At 49.4% G+C, this 14,889-nt stretch overlaps 2 protein-coding genes across 9 annotated transcripts in view; both read right to left on the reverse strand.

The window, feature by feature from the left end:
• Positions 1-143: 143 nt before the first annotated feature.
• Positions 144-4,626, reverse strand: LOC115353292 (mitochondrial uncoupling protein 3-like). 4 transcript variants are annotated; one of them, XM_030042502.2, is made up of 8 exons: positions 4,297-4,626; positions 3,739-3,849; positions 2,243-2,381; positions 1,871-2,081; positions 1,384-1,581; positions 1,114-1,215; positions 849-1,029; positions 144-640 (listed from the first exon to the last, which is right to left on the reverse strand). In XM_030042502.2, the coding sequence occupies exons 1-8, from the start codon at positions 4,392-4,394 to the stop codon at positions 535-537; spliced, it is 1,146 nt and encodes a 381-aa protein (XP_029898362.1). In that variant the 5' UTR covers positions 4,395-4,626; the 3' UTR covers positions 144-534. The 4 variants fall into 4 exon arrangements, with proteins under 4 accessions (XP_029898362.1, XP_029898363.1, XP_040974419.1 ...); XM_030042503.2 differs by having other exon boundaries at positions 4,368-4,479; XM_041118485.1 differs by lacking the exons at positions 3,739-3,849; positions 4,297-4,626 and adding an exon at positions 3,684-3,706.
• Positions 4,525-14,889, reverse strand: part of C2CD3 (C2 domain containing 3 centriole elongation regulator) — a 58,372-nt gene continuing 48,007 nt past the window's right edge. For all 5 annotated transcript variants that reach the window (XM_030042497.2, XM_030042499.2, XM_030042498.2 and 2 more), the window contains 3 exons: positions 13,842-14,889; positions 13,066-13,168; positions 4,525-5,415 (listed from right to left, as the gene is read on the reverse strand). In XM_030042497.2, coding sequence (XP_029898357.1) covers positions 5,281-5,415; positions 13,066-13,168; positions 13,842-14,889 — 1,286 coding nt within the window. In that variant the 3' untranslated portion in view covers positions 4,525-5,280. The remainder of the gene's footprint in view (positions 5,416-13,065; positions 13,169-13,841) is intronic.

Below are 14,889 nucleotides of genomic sequence, written 5' to 3' on the forward strand. Positions count from 1 at the left end.
CTCTGCTAAAGCTGATCCTCCAATGGCACGTGACACTCAGGGAAGTTTTCAGATAAAGGCTGGTTTGCTTTTTCCAGCAGCACACCAGGGCTGGGAGAATGACCCTAACCCCCCCCAAAAAAAGGCGAGGGAGGCCCGAGCCCTGCTGTGATCAGACCCCATAGGGGCGGTTTATTGGAAGCGTCACTAAGGAACAACAGGAATCGCCGCATCCCCCGGCCTTCGAATCGGTTCCACCTGCTCACGCTGCTCGCCTTGTTCCCACTGCCGCCACTGGGAAGCGATGCTCTTCCCGCCTGGAAAACCTATAAACTTTTTTTCTTCCTCCCTCAACTCCGCTCTGGAAACCTCCGTTTTTCCACATTTCTCCACAAACATCGTCATTTGTCCTTTCGTCTCGCCGGTCCCTCTCGGGGGGATCCCCGTCGGGCTGGGGGTGTTCAGCGTCGCTGCTCCCTTGCCGCTTCAGCAATTAATATAATTTACTCCTGTGTCTCGCCAACGCTGGCGAGAGGGGCTGGGGTGGGATGGGGGTCAGGATTGGGCCGGCCGGGCCAGCACCGCGACACGCTGCAGCTGCTCGTAGGAGACGAACATCACCACGTTCCAGGAGCCGAGCCGCAGGAAGGAGGGGACGAACCTGCGGCAGGAAAAGCAGCGCTGGAGGGGACGTCGCGGGGACACCCCTGCGGTCCCCAACGCCCTGCCTGGCGCTCCGGTGGCGGCACGTGGGTTAGGACGTTCGGATGATGCCGCGGCGTGAAGCGAAGCCGGCCCACGCCGGTGTCCGTGCGCATCGTTGCACTGAGTTTGGCGGTGCTCAGTGGGGGGCGCGTCCCCAAACTCACCCCTTGTAGAAGCCGGCGAGGCCGTCCTGCATCAGTAGGGCCAGGAAGCAGCTGAGCACGTTCCGGTACTGCCCGGGACCGGCGTTCATGTACCGCGTCTTCACCACGTCCACCGGTGACGCCACCACTGTGGCGCAGAAGCCGGCCCCGAAGGCGGCCACGAAGTGGCAGGGGACGTTGTCTGCGGGGCAGAGGCAGGGGTTGAGGGTTGCGGGGACGGCGCCCGGCTGCGTTCCCCCCCCCCCCAGCCCGGCACCATACTCACCTGTCATCAGGTGCGCCCGCAGCAGCGCGTCCTTAATGAGGTCGTAGGTGACGAGCTCCCCGCAGTTGATGATGGCGTTGCGGGCGATGTTGGGCAGCGTCCCTGCGCAGGAAGGTGGTGGCATTGGGGAGGGCGGTCACATCCCCTCCTGGAGCATCCCGGATGGGTGCCCCAGCCTTGCTGTCCCCATCCCCATTCCCATTTCATCCCCATCCCATCCCTGTCCCCATCCTCATCCCCATTCCCATCCCTGTCCCCATCCTCCCCTACCTCTCCAGAGCCCGCGGACGCCCTCCTCCCTGGCGATGGTGCGGTAGGCATCCACGGTGCCGCTGTACCGGCGGACGCCGTCCGGCTGCGCCCCGTTGGCCTGGAACCGTACCTTGACCACGTCGGTGGGCTGGGCGCACGTCACCGCCACCGCCCCCGTGGTGCAGCCCGCCAGCACCCGCGCTGCCAGCCCTGTGCCTGGAGAGGGCAGGCGCTGGGACCCCCGGCCCTGCGGGGACCCCCCGGCTGCGTGGGGACCCCCCGGCTGTACGGGGACCACCCGGCTGCGTGGGGACACCCGGGGCGAGGGGAGTTGCTTGGCAGGGGGTGCGTTTCGGTGGGGGCTGTGCACCCAGGGTGGGTTGTTCACACCACACCCCCCCCCCCCCGGGGTGGGCTGCTTCCCATTGGGGTGCTCTGGGAGAGGGTCATGCATCGGGAGAGGGGGGGTGCGCAGGGACGGGGTCCCGACCGCCTGGACACTCACTTTCGGCACCCTTGGGGGTGTAGAGCTGCTTCACCGAGTCGTACAGCCCGATGCGGATGGAGGCGAAGCTCATCTGCCGCTGCAGCCCGGCCGCCAGCCCGCTGTAGAGGCTGCGGGGTCCCTCCGTCCTCACCATGGTGCTCAGCGTCCCCAAAACGCCCCGGTACTCCACGGTGCTGGTGCTCCGGGGGATCCGCACCTCACCTTGGATCTGCGGGATGCCGACCGCGTCACCCTGCCCTCTGCCCACACCTCCCCAAAAAACGCCATCAGCCGTGGGGTGGAGCTGGCGTGGTGGGGGGGGGGCTGGCCGTTGTGGGGTGCTCCCTCCGCCTGTGGGATTTGGGGATGGGGGGGGTTGGTGGATCGTACCTGCAGCCGCACTTTGGCAGTGTCCAGGGGGAAGGTGCAGAGGTCGGCGATGCAGCCGGCCATCCCGGCGCTGACGAACTTCATGGCGGCTGTCGGGGGCACCTCGGGTGGCTTCAGACCCACCATTGTGGCAGAGGGGCTGGAAGGAAAGGGGAGGGGGTTTGTGCGGAGCCAGGATGCTGCGTCGGCTTCAAGCAGGTGTCCGGTTTGGGGACGGAGGTGACAATGTGCCGTGGTGGCTCTCGCTGGCTTCGGACAACCCCAAAAGCCAAATCCTGCCCCATTTCCGTGCCTGCATCCCTGGGGAAACTCAGGCACGGTGCTTCCTCGCTCAGCCGGGGGCTGGCATGGGATTCACCACTGCCCACCCTGCCCTATCCGCCCCCCAGCCAAAATGGGGGGTGCTCGGTGAGAGCGTCTCCCCCAGGGTGACCTGCCCAGGGCCAGGTCCCCCGTGGCCTCACCGTAGGGACCTCGGCACCGCGTCCTGGCTCCTGCCTTACACCCCTCTCTGCGCAGCCATTGCCCTGAGAGCCAGCTCCTTGGCCCCCCCTTTATATAGCACCCGGAGGAGATTCCAGCGGCCGCCGGGATCAGGTGACAGTGAAACCCAGTTCCCCCAGTGGCATTTGAGCCGATGAGAGCGGGGCCACCCAGCACCCATGACAGGGTGGCTGTGTTTCAGCCCTCTGCTCCACCACAAGACTTGGGCATGGGGGGGGGGGGGGGGGGGTGTCCTGCCCAGACCACCAGCACCCATCAGAGTAAAGCTGCGGGGCAGCAGCACCCAACAATGCAGTCCTGCCCATTTGGTGGCAGCTGGGATCTCAGGAATGGGGGAGTCATTTGGGTTTTTTTAACCTAAATGCACTCTGGGAAGGACAAGATGCAGAAAACACTTGCCCAAGGCTTTAAAAGCAAGCGGTTCAGAGGCAGAGCAGTACCGAACGCTGTCCCCCCCCCCACCGCGGGGCAGGTCAGACCCCTTTGTCCCTGGCACGGACCACGCAGCCGGAATTCATCCCGGGCAGCTGCCGAGCTTGCCGGCGGGATTTCCTCTGCATGGTGCAACGTGTCCCCCGAGCTCACGTGGAGCAGCCGGAGGGCAGGGGCCACGCAAGCGGCTCGGAGGTAAATCCCTCCCGTGTTTGTGCTCTGCATGATGAAAACCATGATGCCCTCTCACGTGTGGCCGTGTGCTGGGTCTGTGGTCAAGGGGAAGGCGCTGCCAGGAGGGACAGGGATCAGGACAAGGCTGGAGGCCAAAGGTGGGGTGACAGCTCAAGGAATTCCCCTTTTCCTCCTTTTTCTTAAAACTCAGTGCGTTTAACCCTTCGTGCTATTTAGCACTACACGCACAAAGCCCAAAGGGACACGTTCGCAAGAGATCGCACGTCCCCGTTGACGTGCAGAAAACTTCCACTCTTGCGTGCGAGCTCGCCTTGCGCACGAGCACGCAGGAGGGATTTCGAGCTGGTTTGATACCCTGAAGTCACCTTTGCTCCCTCGATCGGGCTCCAGGGAGAAGCACATCTGGCGCTGGCACCCCTCTCCGGCTGGCGGCCGTCATGTTTTCCTGGCTGTCTGGACCGTGCTCCACCACTGACCTAAACGCAAGAGAAAGAAGTTGTTTATCTCACACCCAAAATATAACGCGAGTCAACATCGTCTCCTCCCCTGTGACGGTGTTCCCGACCCAGCCAGCATCCCACCTGGGTTTTTGGGGACACTCGGGATGCATGTTCACATCCCGACCCTCGCCCGGCAAGGGGATGCATTTGCAGGAGAGAGGATGGGGGCTGCTGAGGCTGCGAAGGGGCAGCTTGCAGGAGGCTCAGAGCTCTGCAGGCAGCGTGCGGGGAGGGCAGAAGGGATTTTACCACTGGGGTCTAACCCAGCACGGGCAAGTTGTGTGTTAATGCGTTTAGGATTTCCTCTGTGAAAAACAAAACTGCAGAGGAGGGAGGAAAAAGGGATACTGACAATTTGGTTCCTTAAATCCTGAATTCAAAGCGTGATTTGAAAAGCAGCTCTAATTTGGAGCATTCGCTCGCCTCCGAAATCCAACTCGTTCCACGTGGGCTGCACTATACAGCGGTATTCCATTACTTTGCAAAGCAGTGACCTTTACGTCTGCCCCCGGCCACACCATCTTCCAGGAAGCATTTCCACGATGTCCTCTCCCGCTCGTTACTGGAGGTTCTTGGGGGAAGGAGTCCCGCCCACCTGTTAATGACAAGCTCGTGACCTGGCAGCAGGACAATTTGCACCAGCCGACAAGAAACCAAAGGAATTTTATTGAAACACAAACACTGGAGAGCAGTACAAAAATAACTTAGCTCGGTTCGCATCAAAGTCTGTTATCCAAAAGGTACCTGACGTAAAAATGTACAAAAATAATTTAGAATATAAAAATTCCATATTTCTAGTAAACCCCTTTTGTACACACATCAGTATTTTACAGTATCCTTGGCCTGTATTTACACAAGCACCTTGAGCACATACACTCCTCTAGAATCAGCAAATTACACTTCCCACCAACTATTTTTGGAAGGCCACTGGCGGAGGGAGCTCATCTTCCCTCCCCATCCACAGCACATGCCGGCAGGGAGGCAACAGTTCTCTGCTTGCCGATGGGATGGCAAATTTCTCACGTTCTCCATCCTTTGGTTGAAGAAAAAGAAGCTGTCTCAAAATGGGATGCTTTGTGTTTACTCAAAAAAAAAAAAAAAAAGGTTAATGAATTTCAAATGAATAAATCCCCAAAATGGATTATCTGGAGACCAGATAACAGCTCATCAGTTACCCGAAGTGGTGAGACTCATTGGGGACTTGCCCTTGCAAGACACAAAGTCTCTCAGCTCCCCTTGGTTGACCACCAGGCTTTAAGTCTCTCTAACGGGATACCAATTAGGCAAATTAAAAATCAGATCCTGAAACCTATGGCTTCCATCTCCTCTTCTCTGGAGGCCCCGGCATTGCTGATGCGTCAGGCCGTGTCTTGGGAAGCAGCCGCTGCGGACGGCCTCTCGCCAACGCTATTCCTTCTTGGACAGCTGAGCAGAGAAGATCCTGGCGATTCTTTTGGTTTCCTCTTCCGAGAGATCGGCCGCGGGCCTGGGACGATTCGGCCTTCGGTACGGGATCCCCTCTGGCACTGCTCCGCTCCTGCTCTGCGGAGAGAAAGAACAAGACGTTAGAGCCCTGCCAGTTCTGCCCCGTGCCTGTTTTCTGATTGTGGCAAACCGTGGGGTCGTGCAGCGTGCGAGGAGTTGGACACACAGGAAAAAACCCTCATGATGTGTTTTCTGTTGCTCACCGGTTCTCCTCAGAGGTTTTTTTTTCTCTTGTTCCGCACACTGAGAGACAACTGTTTGGAAAAAGACCTGTTTGCTCCAACTGTTTGGAAAAAAATCCACGATGGTGAAATATTTCCCTGCCCAACACAATATTAGATGCTGCAATGCTATTCTTTCTCAGTGCTGCAGAAAGCAAAAGCTGAAGACCAAAATTAGAAAGGTCCAAGCCACACAGTTTGGCTCTGGCAAGTGAACTCTGAATTTGTGAATCTCTATCCTCAGCCAAAGTCATCTTGTATAAAGCCAAAAGGAATTACACCAGTGTGTTCACTGGGCTCTGATTCTCTGAATTTTGGTTTTCGATTATTATTTTATTTTTAATTTGCAGAACCACCTTGCAATGGAGAGGAAAGGCTCCTACACAACAAATCCAAGCCTGCTGACAAACTAGATGGGCCGGCCTCAGTTGCCTGCAGGGGCCCCTAAGCAGCAGCAGCTCATGAGATGAAAACCACCATTTTAAGCATTTTAACATCATCCTTGGTTTGCATGCATCCTCCCAGCAGTCAGGCTTTCTCCAAGATGTTACGGTAGCACTAAAAGCGGATAATTTCAGCATTCAAAGAAATTCGCATTTCTCCCCAACTAGTTTAGAGCCAGGTCGTGCCTGTGAAACACCAAGAAAGGAGAAATCCGGCCTCAGCTGCCTTTAGAGGCTGAAGCAAGTGGTGCTCATTTAGGACACGCTGCTCATTAGCTGCAGGGCCAGGACAGTCTCCTGGCAAGCAGGGTTGATTTGGAAAGCCGATACGCCGGTCCGGCCTTTCCCCTACATCGCTGGGCTGCTTCTCCATCCCAGCCGGGCTCAGCCTCGCTGGGCACAGTCGCGGTGGAAAGGTTTCCTGAGGTGATCAGCTCCCTCCCATGAGAAACGGCACCAGGATCCTGTTCATGTGCACTCCCCGCTTTGACGTGCACTGTTTGTGGGGGGGAAATGGCTTTTTTAGGAATAAGCGGGTTTGGAGATTTCTTGTGTTTGGTTATGTGCACTTTACAGGCTCAGATGACAAGCACATTGAGTATTAGCCCTGCGACGGCATTGCTGGTGAAGACCCTTATGGGAAAACAGTCTGCAGATAAAAAAACACACCCTGATCTATACATCCTGTGTTTGCTAGAGCCAGGGCAAAGCACAAGAGGCTAACTGTAAGCTAATTTAACATCAGCTACAATTTCTGCAAACAGACAAGACCACGAGAGGCTGTAACCACAGACCAAGATTTCCTAAAGGACCATTTTCAGATAGGCTGACCCAGCCTGCTCCTGCGCAGCCAGATTTGGGAGACAGACGGATCAATGCTCACAAAGATGATGGTTTTGGTCATTGACTGGCTGGTTAATAAAAAGGATGACAAGGGTGGGAACAGCTCTCGTGGTTTCACATCCAACAGTGCAGAAAAGGCTTCCAACAAGCTAACCGTAAATTCCTATACCCTAAATACCATCTCCTAGTTTCATTGGGCTAATTGTGTAAATTATGTGAATAGTGCTGCAAAAAACTGCAAACTGTATCCAGGAAAATGCTATGGCTTGTAGTAATTTAAAACAGTGCCCACAATTATCATACTGAAAAATATACATCTATATTTATGAGAATCCTTGCTTTGTTTTTCTTTCTCCTTAATGCTGCTCTAGGATGATTTTTCCTAAACCAAAATGTAAGACGCCAAGAGAGATTAAATGCAGACCTGGCAACATTAGGAGCTTAAAAACCACCAGAGATGCTTGTTGGACAAACCAACTCCCTTTGACAGCGTATTCTGCTCAAGGTTGTCCAGAGAAGACCCGGTCAGTAGCTTATTCTTCCCATGCTGTTTTCTGTGCCAACTGTCTATGAAACAGCTGAAACATGAGTATTGGCTGGAGACGGACAGTAACTAGCTCACGCTGGCTCTGTGCTGGCCCCTGATCTTTGTACAGCATTCGTGAGCAGTTCATAGAGAAAAAATGTTCAAAGTAAAAGCTCAGAGGACTGGTAAAAGGCTTCTGGTTTTAGTGCATCAAGCAGCATTCACTTCTGAACACCAGTTTTATATATTTGCAAAGAACCGGTATGGATTGCCCTATCCCTCAGCCCAGGAACGTCTGTAACTGTAACAAAAACAAAAACCCCAAGGAAATTCTGGCTCTTAAATCCAATACACTGGCCAAATTGCAGCTAGACAACCCTGTGCTGCTTCTCTGCACTGGCACTGTACTTCAGAAACTCTCCTTTCCTTCCAGTTGCGATGTTGTTTGTCCTGTTCTACCCTGGAGGAGGCTATACCACTAACATACCTAAAAAAGATTGTCTGAACAACTATGTGCATGTGAAAAGCTTGCAGAAACTAACTGCAATATTAAAACTGAAGCAGGTTTACACTGTAGCAATGGCTCCCTATCAAATTCTCCAAACCGTCCAATTAACCCTATTTCAAAGGGTCACGAAACTGCACTTCCTACCTCTCACAATTCCCCTCTCACGCATACTTGTGCTATACACGTCTTCATGCACAGCTGGGAACTGAGAGACAGCAACTCACATTTTGAATGTAAGAAATAAACACAGATGGCTTTCACTGACACAACAGGACATTTCTAACGAATTTCAGTGAGAGCAGCTGCATGTCCTGCAACTCAGAAGAGAAGGTAACATATCATGTGGGATAAGATAAAGGAAAATAGAACCAAATTACCTTAAGGATCCCAGACCCACCTACCATCCCAGAGACAGCACAGCTGAGTATTTGTGCAGAAATGAAACGACTTTTTTTTTTTTTGCTTGCACAAACCCAGTGACCCAAACCAGCTGTAAAATAATCTTACCCTGGTTGTAAGAATTTGTAAAATTGATTCTAAAGGAGAAATTAAATGAGATTTTCTCTTTTGTTCTTAGAGTTAACAATCCAGAGGTGCCACAGTACTTCTCCTGCCTCAGGTGAAGCCAGGGGCATGTCACAAACCAAACTGTTCCTGATCAACTCTGGTCGGCCAAAGAGGCTGCTGCAGAAAACGCTGCCCCTCACTCACATTTTGCCATCAGTGCAATAACATACCCTGAAAGAGCACTGTACTCTAAAAGCGAAAATACCACAGAAGAGCAGGTGTCTGCTACTATCAGATGACACGGAGGCAACAGATAGCAGTTCACATGCTCCAGACTGTCAGTAAACAAGGTGTGTTTGGAAAACATACCGCTTGCATACTGTTTCAGATAGAAGTGGCTAAAATACTCCTCCTCCAATTTTCATACCGCTGTGTCCATTTGCAGCAATGCAGAGGTGTGAAGAGGCATGTATCTATCCGAAGGACCTTCCTAAAAATGAACTTCCAGCTGTGGGAAAGGTTTAGCAGCATTTCTTGCTGCTATTCTACAGGCACAGGTGTGAACCAAAATGAGAGGAGTTTAAAACCACATTTAACACTCCCAGCTCACACAGATGATCAGAAGCCTTATGAAATTACACTTGCAGGTTTAGCTTCACTAGCAGTTTTGGGATATGGCTACAGGAAAGAGCTACACTTGAATACTTACCTCTGTATAAAGCTATTTTTCTTTGAAATATGCAAATTCCTCACACATATAACATTTAGCAAGACATTCTAGCCTCAATGCTCCATTTTTAAGATGCTCCTTTGATACATCAAACAGGCTGTTTCAAACAGTCAAAAGTTTTAACCTTCTGCATAGTTTCAAGAGCACACAACTGAAATGTCATGTTTACACCATTTGTTGCCTCTGAAACAGGCTTTGCCAGTTCGGATACGACCTGAGCAGAAGCAGTGCTTGCCCTGGGTTTCTCCTTCTTCTAAGCCAACGGAGTCACACACTCCAAGTATCTGATGCTCAGCCATGAAGCACACACATTTAATCAGAAAGATACAAGAGGAAAGAGGACTTGCGCACAGATCACGCTTCACTTTTCTTTTTATAGAAATGGTAGCGATACGGCAGGACACTTAAACCAGCCGAGGATTATCTAATTGCTGTGTGCCAGGGATTGGAGTAAAGCAAACAGATTTACTAGCATTTTATACATCTTGGGGGGTGTGTGTTGCTTATTTCAAGGTCAAAGAATTCTGGTAACCAAGGCGGAGAATGTTTTGGTCCTGTGGCTCAGCAAGTTTAATGGCTAGTTTTGTTTGTGCACAGTGATGAAGGAGTGAAAACAGATCTGTGTTAATAGGCTACAACCTACCCCTGGAGTGACCTTGCACCTACTTCTGCTTTCTGGACAGGAAAAGGTTTGTATGAAATCACAGACCACAGCCAGCAACTCCGAAACGGATGCGAAGAACACAGCCACCTTTTCTTTTTTTCTGATCGTGAAAATGAAAGACAACGTCAGCATTTCTGTTCAGCAGGTTAGGAGGACAAATTTAGCCAGTCCAAGCCTTAGCTCTGTTCTCTGGGTAAGCTGAGTAAGGAAAAAGAAGAGCTTTAGTGGCTGCGACTGAAATGGGAGCAGATCAAGAAGCAGCATTACAACCAAGAAAGGATGTTTGGACCGCTGCTAGCCATCTGTATTTTTAGAACAGATAAAAGCCTGTTATTCTGAATCTGCCTAAGTCTGTGTTATAAAAGTGTTATTTATAATTTACACTGAAGGTAGATCTATGTATATACAAATATTAATTATTCTGAGTAAAACTGGTTTCCATGTAAGTTTCCTATTCTTTTGGAATATTCATAAAGGTGAGGGGGGAAAAAAAATCACGATATTCTAATGAAAAGTTTATTAGCTCTCCAATTTTTTAAATACTTCCTCCTGCCCTGCAAAAACCCAGCTTCATTACCAGTAGACTGGGCCAATTCTGAAAGGCAGCAAGCCTTAATATCAGTTTCCCAGCCAGCATCTCATTGGAATCACATTTAAATGTTTTTACCCTAGCATACGATTGCCCCAAACCCTGACCAGAATCGATGTTGCAGTGCCCTGTGTGTGAAACACACACCTAGAGAGATTAAATTTTTGCCCTGAAAAATCAGCAACAGTATATAAAACAACATGGCATGTATGAACGCAGTAAAGGCAAAGAGGGAGGAGAAGGGAGGCCGGGGCAACAGTCAGAAATAAGATTTGGACAGTAATCTGGGCCACCTACACAATGGCTCAGACTCATTTAAAAAATAGTTGTAGCTTTACAGTAAATACGATACAGTGTTGGATGCTGTTAAGTTCAGCCATGAACTTGGATAGTTTTCCCTAAGTTGTATCAGGAACTGCCTGGAGAAGGGCTGCGAGGAGAAAAATGCAAAGCTGATCAGTGAACTTGTAAAGCATCAGAAGTTGAACCAGGACTTATGGATCAGACAGGACAGCAGGTGACCAGTGTGGAAGAGGAGAGCTGGGAAGGACCTCAAGAACTGGAAGCCTGAGTCTGATGGAATGGAGAAAAAAGGTAAAAAAATTTCCCATTTCATGAGGCTCTGCAAAACCTAGGTCCCTGGAAGGTGACCACAGCATCCGGGCTGAGGCCTGAGCTGCTGTAGCACCTTCTCAGATCCCCATGTCCTCACAGCATGAGCTGAGAAAACCCTTTTGTCTCAAAATGCTGCCAGCTCACTTGACATGGCTGCCCGCTTCTCCTCCTAGCTGTTTCTTCATCATTTTGCGTAGGAAGACAGGGAAATTGGGGAGTCAGACAAGACAGGGAGAGGAGGCAGGAACACTAGGGAGGCCAGGAGAGAGGTTTGCCAGCTGCCACGTGAGCGAGAGGGGACTGCTGATCTTCAGACGAGAACAGCTCCGATTTCAGCCTTGCTGTCACACTCCGTGTTTGCTGAACGGCACAGAAACCAAACAAACCCAGATTTAGAAACTGATGTTCTTAAGGCTAACTAAGGACAAAACTATGAGAAAGCAGTTTTCCTGAACTCTGTTTTACCATTGGCATAAACTTCTTGTTCTTCATACAGGGTGTTTGATGCTGGGGGCATAACACGAGGCACAACTGAGTCCTGTCTCAACAGACCCCTACAAGTGCTACAGTGAAGGATTAGCTGTAGCTAATCCTCGAATTAAGCTGGTTTAAGGTCAGCTATATCCAAATAGTGGTAATATTCTCCCTAATTATCAACCACTTTCAGGAGTGTGTTTCTAGCCACTAAGCTTAGCACTGCAGAGAGAGGGAATTCAAGTAAAGCTGGTATTAATATTAAACCGTAGGTTTGAGTGATGATTTGCAGATGCACAGAAAGACATGGTGCTTCCACAGGAAGAACCAGAGCTAACTCTGCAGAGAAAGCAAAACTCAGAAGCGGGGGCATGACAGCGAGACAGAGGGGAAGGGGGTATCAGCGACAGACAAAGGCAAACACGGAGAATTTGAAGGAGATTCCAGAGGAGAAACACATCTGAGATTCTGCTTCTGATTTAATCCAAAATATTTAGACACAGCATGAAAAGTATGCTTAACAAACACTAAGACACACTGCAGTCTAGGTGCTATAATCAAGATACATCTTAGAATCCTTGAAGCATACTATGCCCAAGACTCCCTCATAGACGTCTCTGCTTTCATCAGGAATAAGTTTCAAGGGCTTTAGAAAAAGATAATGTTACATAAATCAGAAGAAAAATAATTTTTACAGCACAAATCAGCAAAAAGTCAGGTATTTTACCTGAGCTGTAAACATGTTCATTAATTTAGTTTCCATTACTTCAGCGCTATTAGATCCTGCCTGTTTCTGTTCTATTTAATCAAGCAAGCTGTTTCTAATTACATAAATGCTCCTTACAGCATTTGTTTCATAGGTCATAAGGAGGGGAACCAACGCATTATCTTTTCTGGGAGTGGTAAACAAACAGCTCAGCTGCTGCAGTGCCCAGGTCCACATCAACATCCGCAGCAAAGCTATGGCTGGAAAAGAATAATATGTAGAGCTCAAAACAACTGAGCCACAAACCTCTTGCAGTAAATTAATGTTTATGCACATAAACCCACCTATGAGACAGCAAAAGCAATCAACAGCATTCCTGTATGAGGAACTATCACTCCAACTATTTTATATTCCCTCCATCAAAGAACAGTTACTTGATACCTCTCAAGGAGAGGCTCTCTTGCTGCAAACTCCCTCATTTCATCCTGACCTAAAAGATACAAATTGGAGTCATAATTACAAGTTACAGCTTGTGTCCTTAAAATTAGGCACCTTACCTCCCATTAAAGCACAGAGAAGTGTGGAGTGAGCACCTGCCACTTCTACTGACCCCAACGGAGAAGAGCAACATTTGCTATTGTATATAGACAAACAGGTTAACATAAATGCGTAAGTATCACCGACGATGCAGCCATGAATGTTAAAAATGATTCTCACAGAGAGAAGAGATATCAGAAAAATTCTCCTTGACTTGATTTGGAAACCATCACCTCTAACCTGACCGCGGACAGGCAAAGAAAGGGAGAAGTACTTTTGTTCCTGCTTTGACAAACAGACTCTGTTAAGCTAGGACAATAAAGTAAAGGATGTCCCATACTTACTTTCAAAGCTGCAGAAGGATGAGAAGAAATGCTGAGCAGTCTCATGGAGGCTTCCATCTGCTGGGGTGGAAGGAAGAAGTTGGGAACAACAACAGGATCAGATCTGAGCAGAACTGTTAAGGAACAACCTTTGGCAGCGTGTAGTTGCACAGAGCTCCACAGAAGCTGCAGATTTGGAATGCCTCACTGTAACAGCTGTTAATGGATCCCAGATGCTGAATCTCATTCATTTAACCAATATTGTATCATTCTGAACACTTGTTTCTCTCACCTGGCCTCACAAAGCATGGACACCAACTTGCTTTACAGTAATACCTCACATGTTTGTAGAGTACTTCATCTTGCAAAAATTCCAACACGACTTAGTGAAACTGAATGCGAGATTTGGGATCTGTGCAAGAAATGTGGCAAGTGTTTTATATGCAAAATAAACTATGTTTCTTTTAATACAGAAGAAACACAAGAGCTATAATAGTGCCAACATTGGGAAAAAAAAATGCAAGATGACATGTTGAACCTACCCAAAATGAAATAACTCTCATGGATCACAGAATATATTGGTTACAAATGGTAAGGAAGTCATCACTACGCTGCGCAAAACACAACATAACAAGGTCTTCCAGTACCTTCCCAGGTCATCAATTCTAGACTCATTTCCCAGGGAAGAGCTCCACACGGTGAATTTCTCTTTCCTGAGGCCAGTCAGATTCTAACCAAGAAATAAGACAGGCTCCTTGAATGCAATGTGTGCTTAAGAAAAGAGAAAAGAAGGATACAAAACAATTTTTGGTTTGGCAGACTTTTCTAACTCTTCCAGTGGGTCTTCACTACTGTCATCAGAAAACCTTTCACTGTTTCCTTCCGAGCCTGCTTGGGCTGATACACTCTTAACACAGATCTCATCGGAACCACTTTCTTCCTCATCTTGACAATCTTCATTTACAACCTCACTGTTTTCCTCCTTCTCTCTTTCTGTGTTTTTTGGATTGGTTAAACCAACAACTGGTGGAAATTCCAGTAGTTCTTTGGAGACTGCATGAAACTCTACATTTTGCTCTACAGGTTTAGTGTTAAATGCTCTATCCCAATCACAATTTCCATTTTCTACATGGCCATTGGCTGTTCGATGCACTTCTGACAAATGAGTAGGCTGAAACAGCTCTTTCTCCGTTGTTTCTGTGCCACTACTCAAGCTTTGAAAGCCTTCTGTTACTGCCCAAGGACTGCTCTCATCTGCCTGGAGGCTAACGCATGGGCTAAGGGCGGTAAGCGTGCTTTGGTTGTCACCTTGTAGTATGCCAGAGAAGGTGCTGCTCCGTCTGCTGTTTCCTGTTTGGAAACAATCTATATCCACCAAGCGCTGATCTTCAGGCCCCAAGTCTGTGGGCTGCTGGTCAGCAGCCTGCTCCACTTCAGATAGCACACTGGACCAGGGACTAGTTTTGTCTGTTATGGTTGTTATTTCATTAAGAGTTCGTGGTTCTATAACGTCTTCTTCATATTCTTCTTCACTGTGTGGCTGGACAGCAAAAGCAACTTCATCTTCATGGATGTAGTCCGTTGGCAAAGGATGCTCATCTTCAGGGACGGCCTGGTCTAGAAATCCATGCAACATGTGTCTCTCAAACACAGATCTCCCAAAAGAGCATGGGTGCTGCGTATCACTGCAAACGCTGGGTGAGTCCAAATCAAGTTGGCCTTGACATACTTCAGGTCTGGCTTCTTCATCCTTCTGGCTGGGTGCATATGTAGCACCCAGCTTTCTGCTGCTGTCTTGATGCACATTAGAAGATTCTTTACTATTTTTAGTTATAGTCTGTAAGT

The sequence above is a fragment of the Aquila chrysaetos genome, chromosome 19 (assembly GCF_900496995.4).
Source record: "Aquila chrysaetos chrysaetos chromosome 19, bAquChr1.4, whole genome shotgun sequence".
NCBI lineage: Eukaryota > Metazoa > Chordata > Aves > Accipitriformes > Accipitridae > Aquila > Aquila chrysaetos.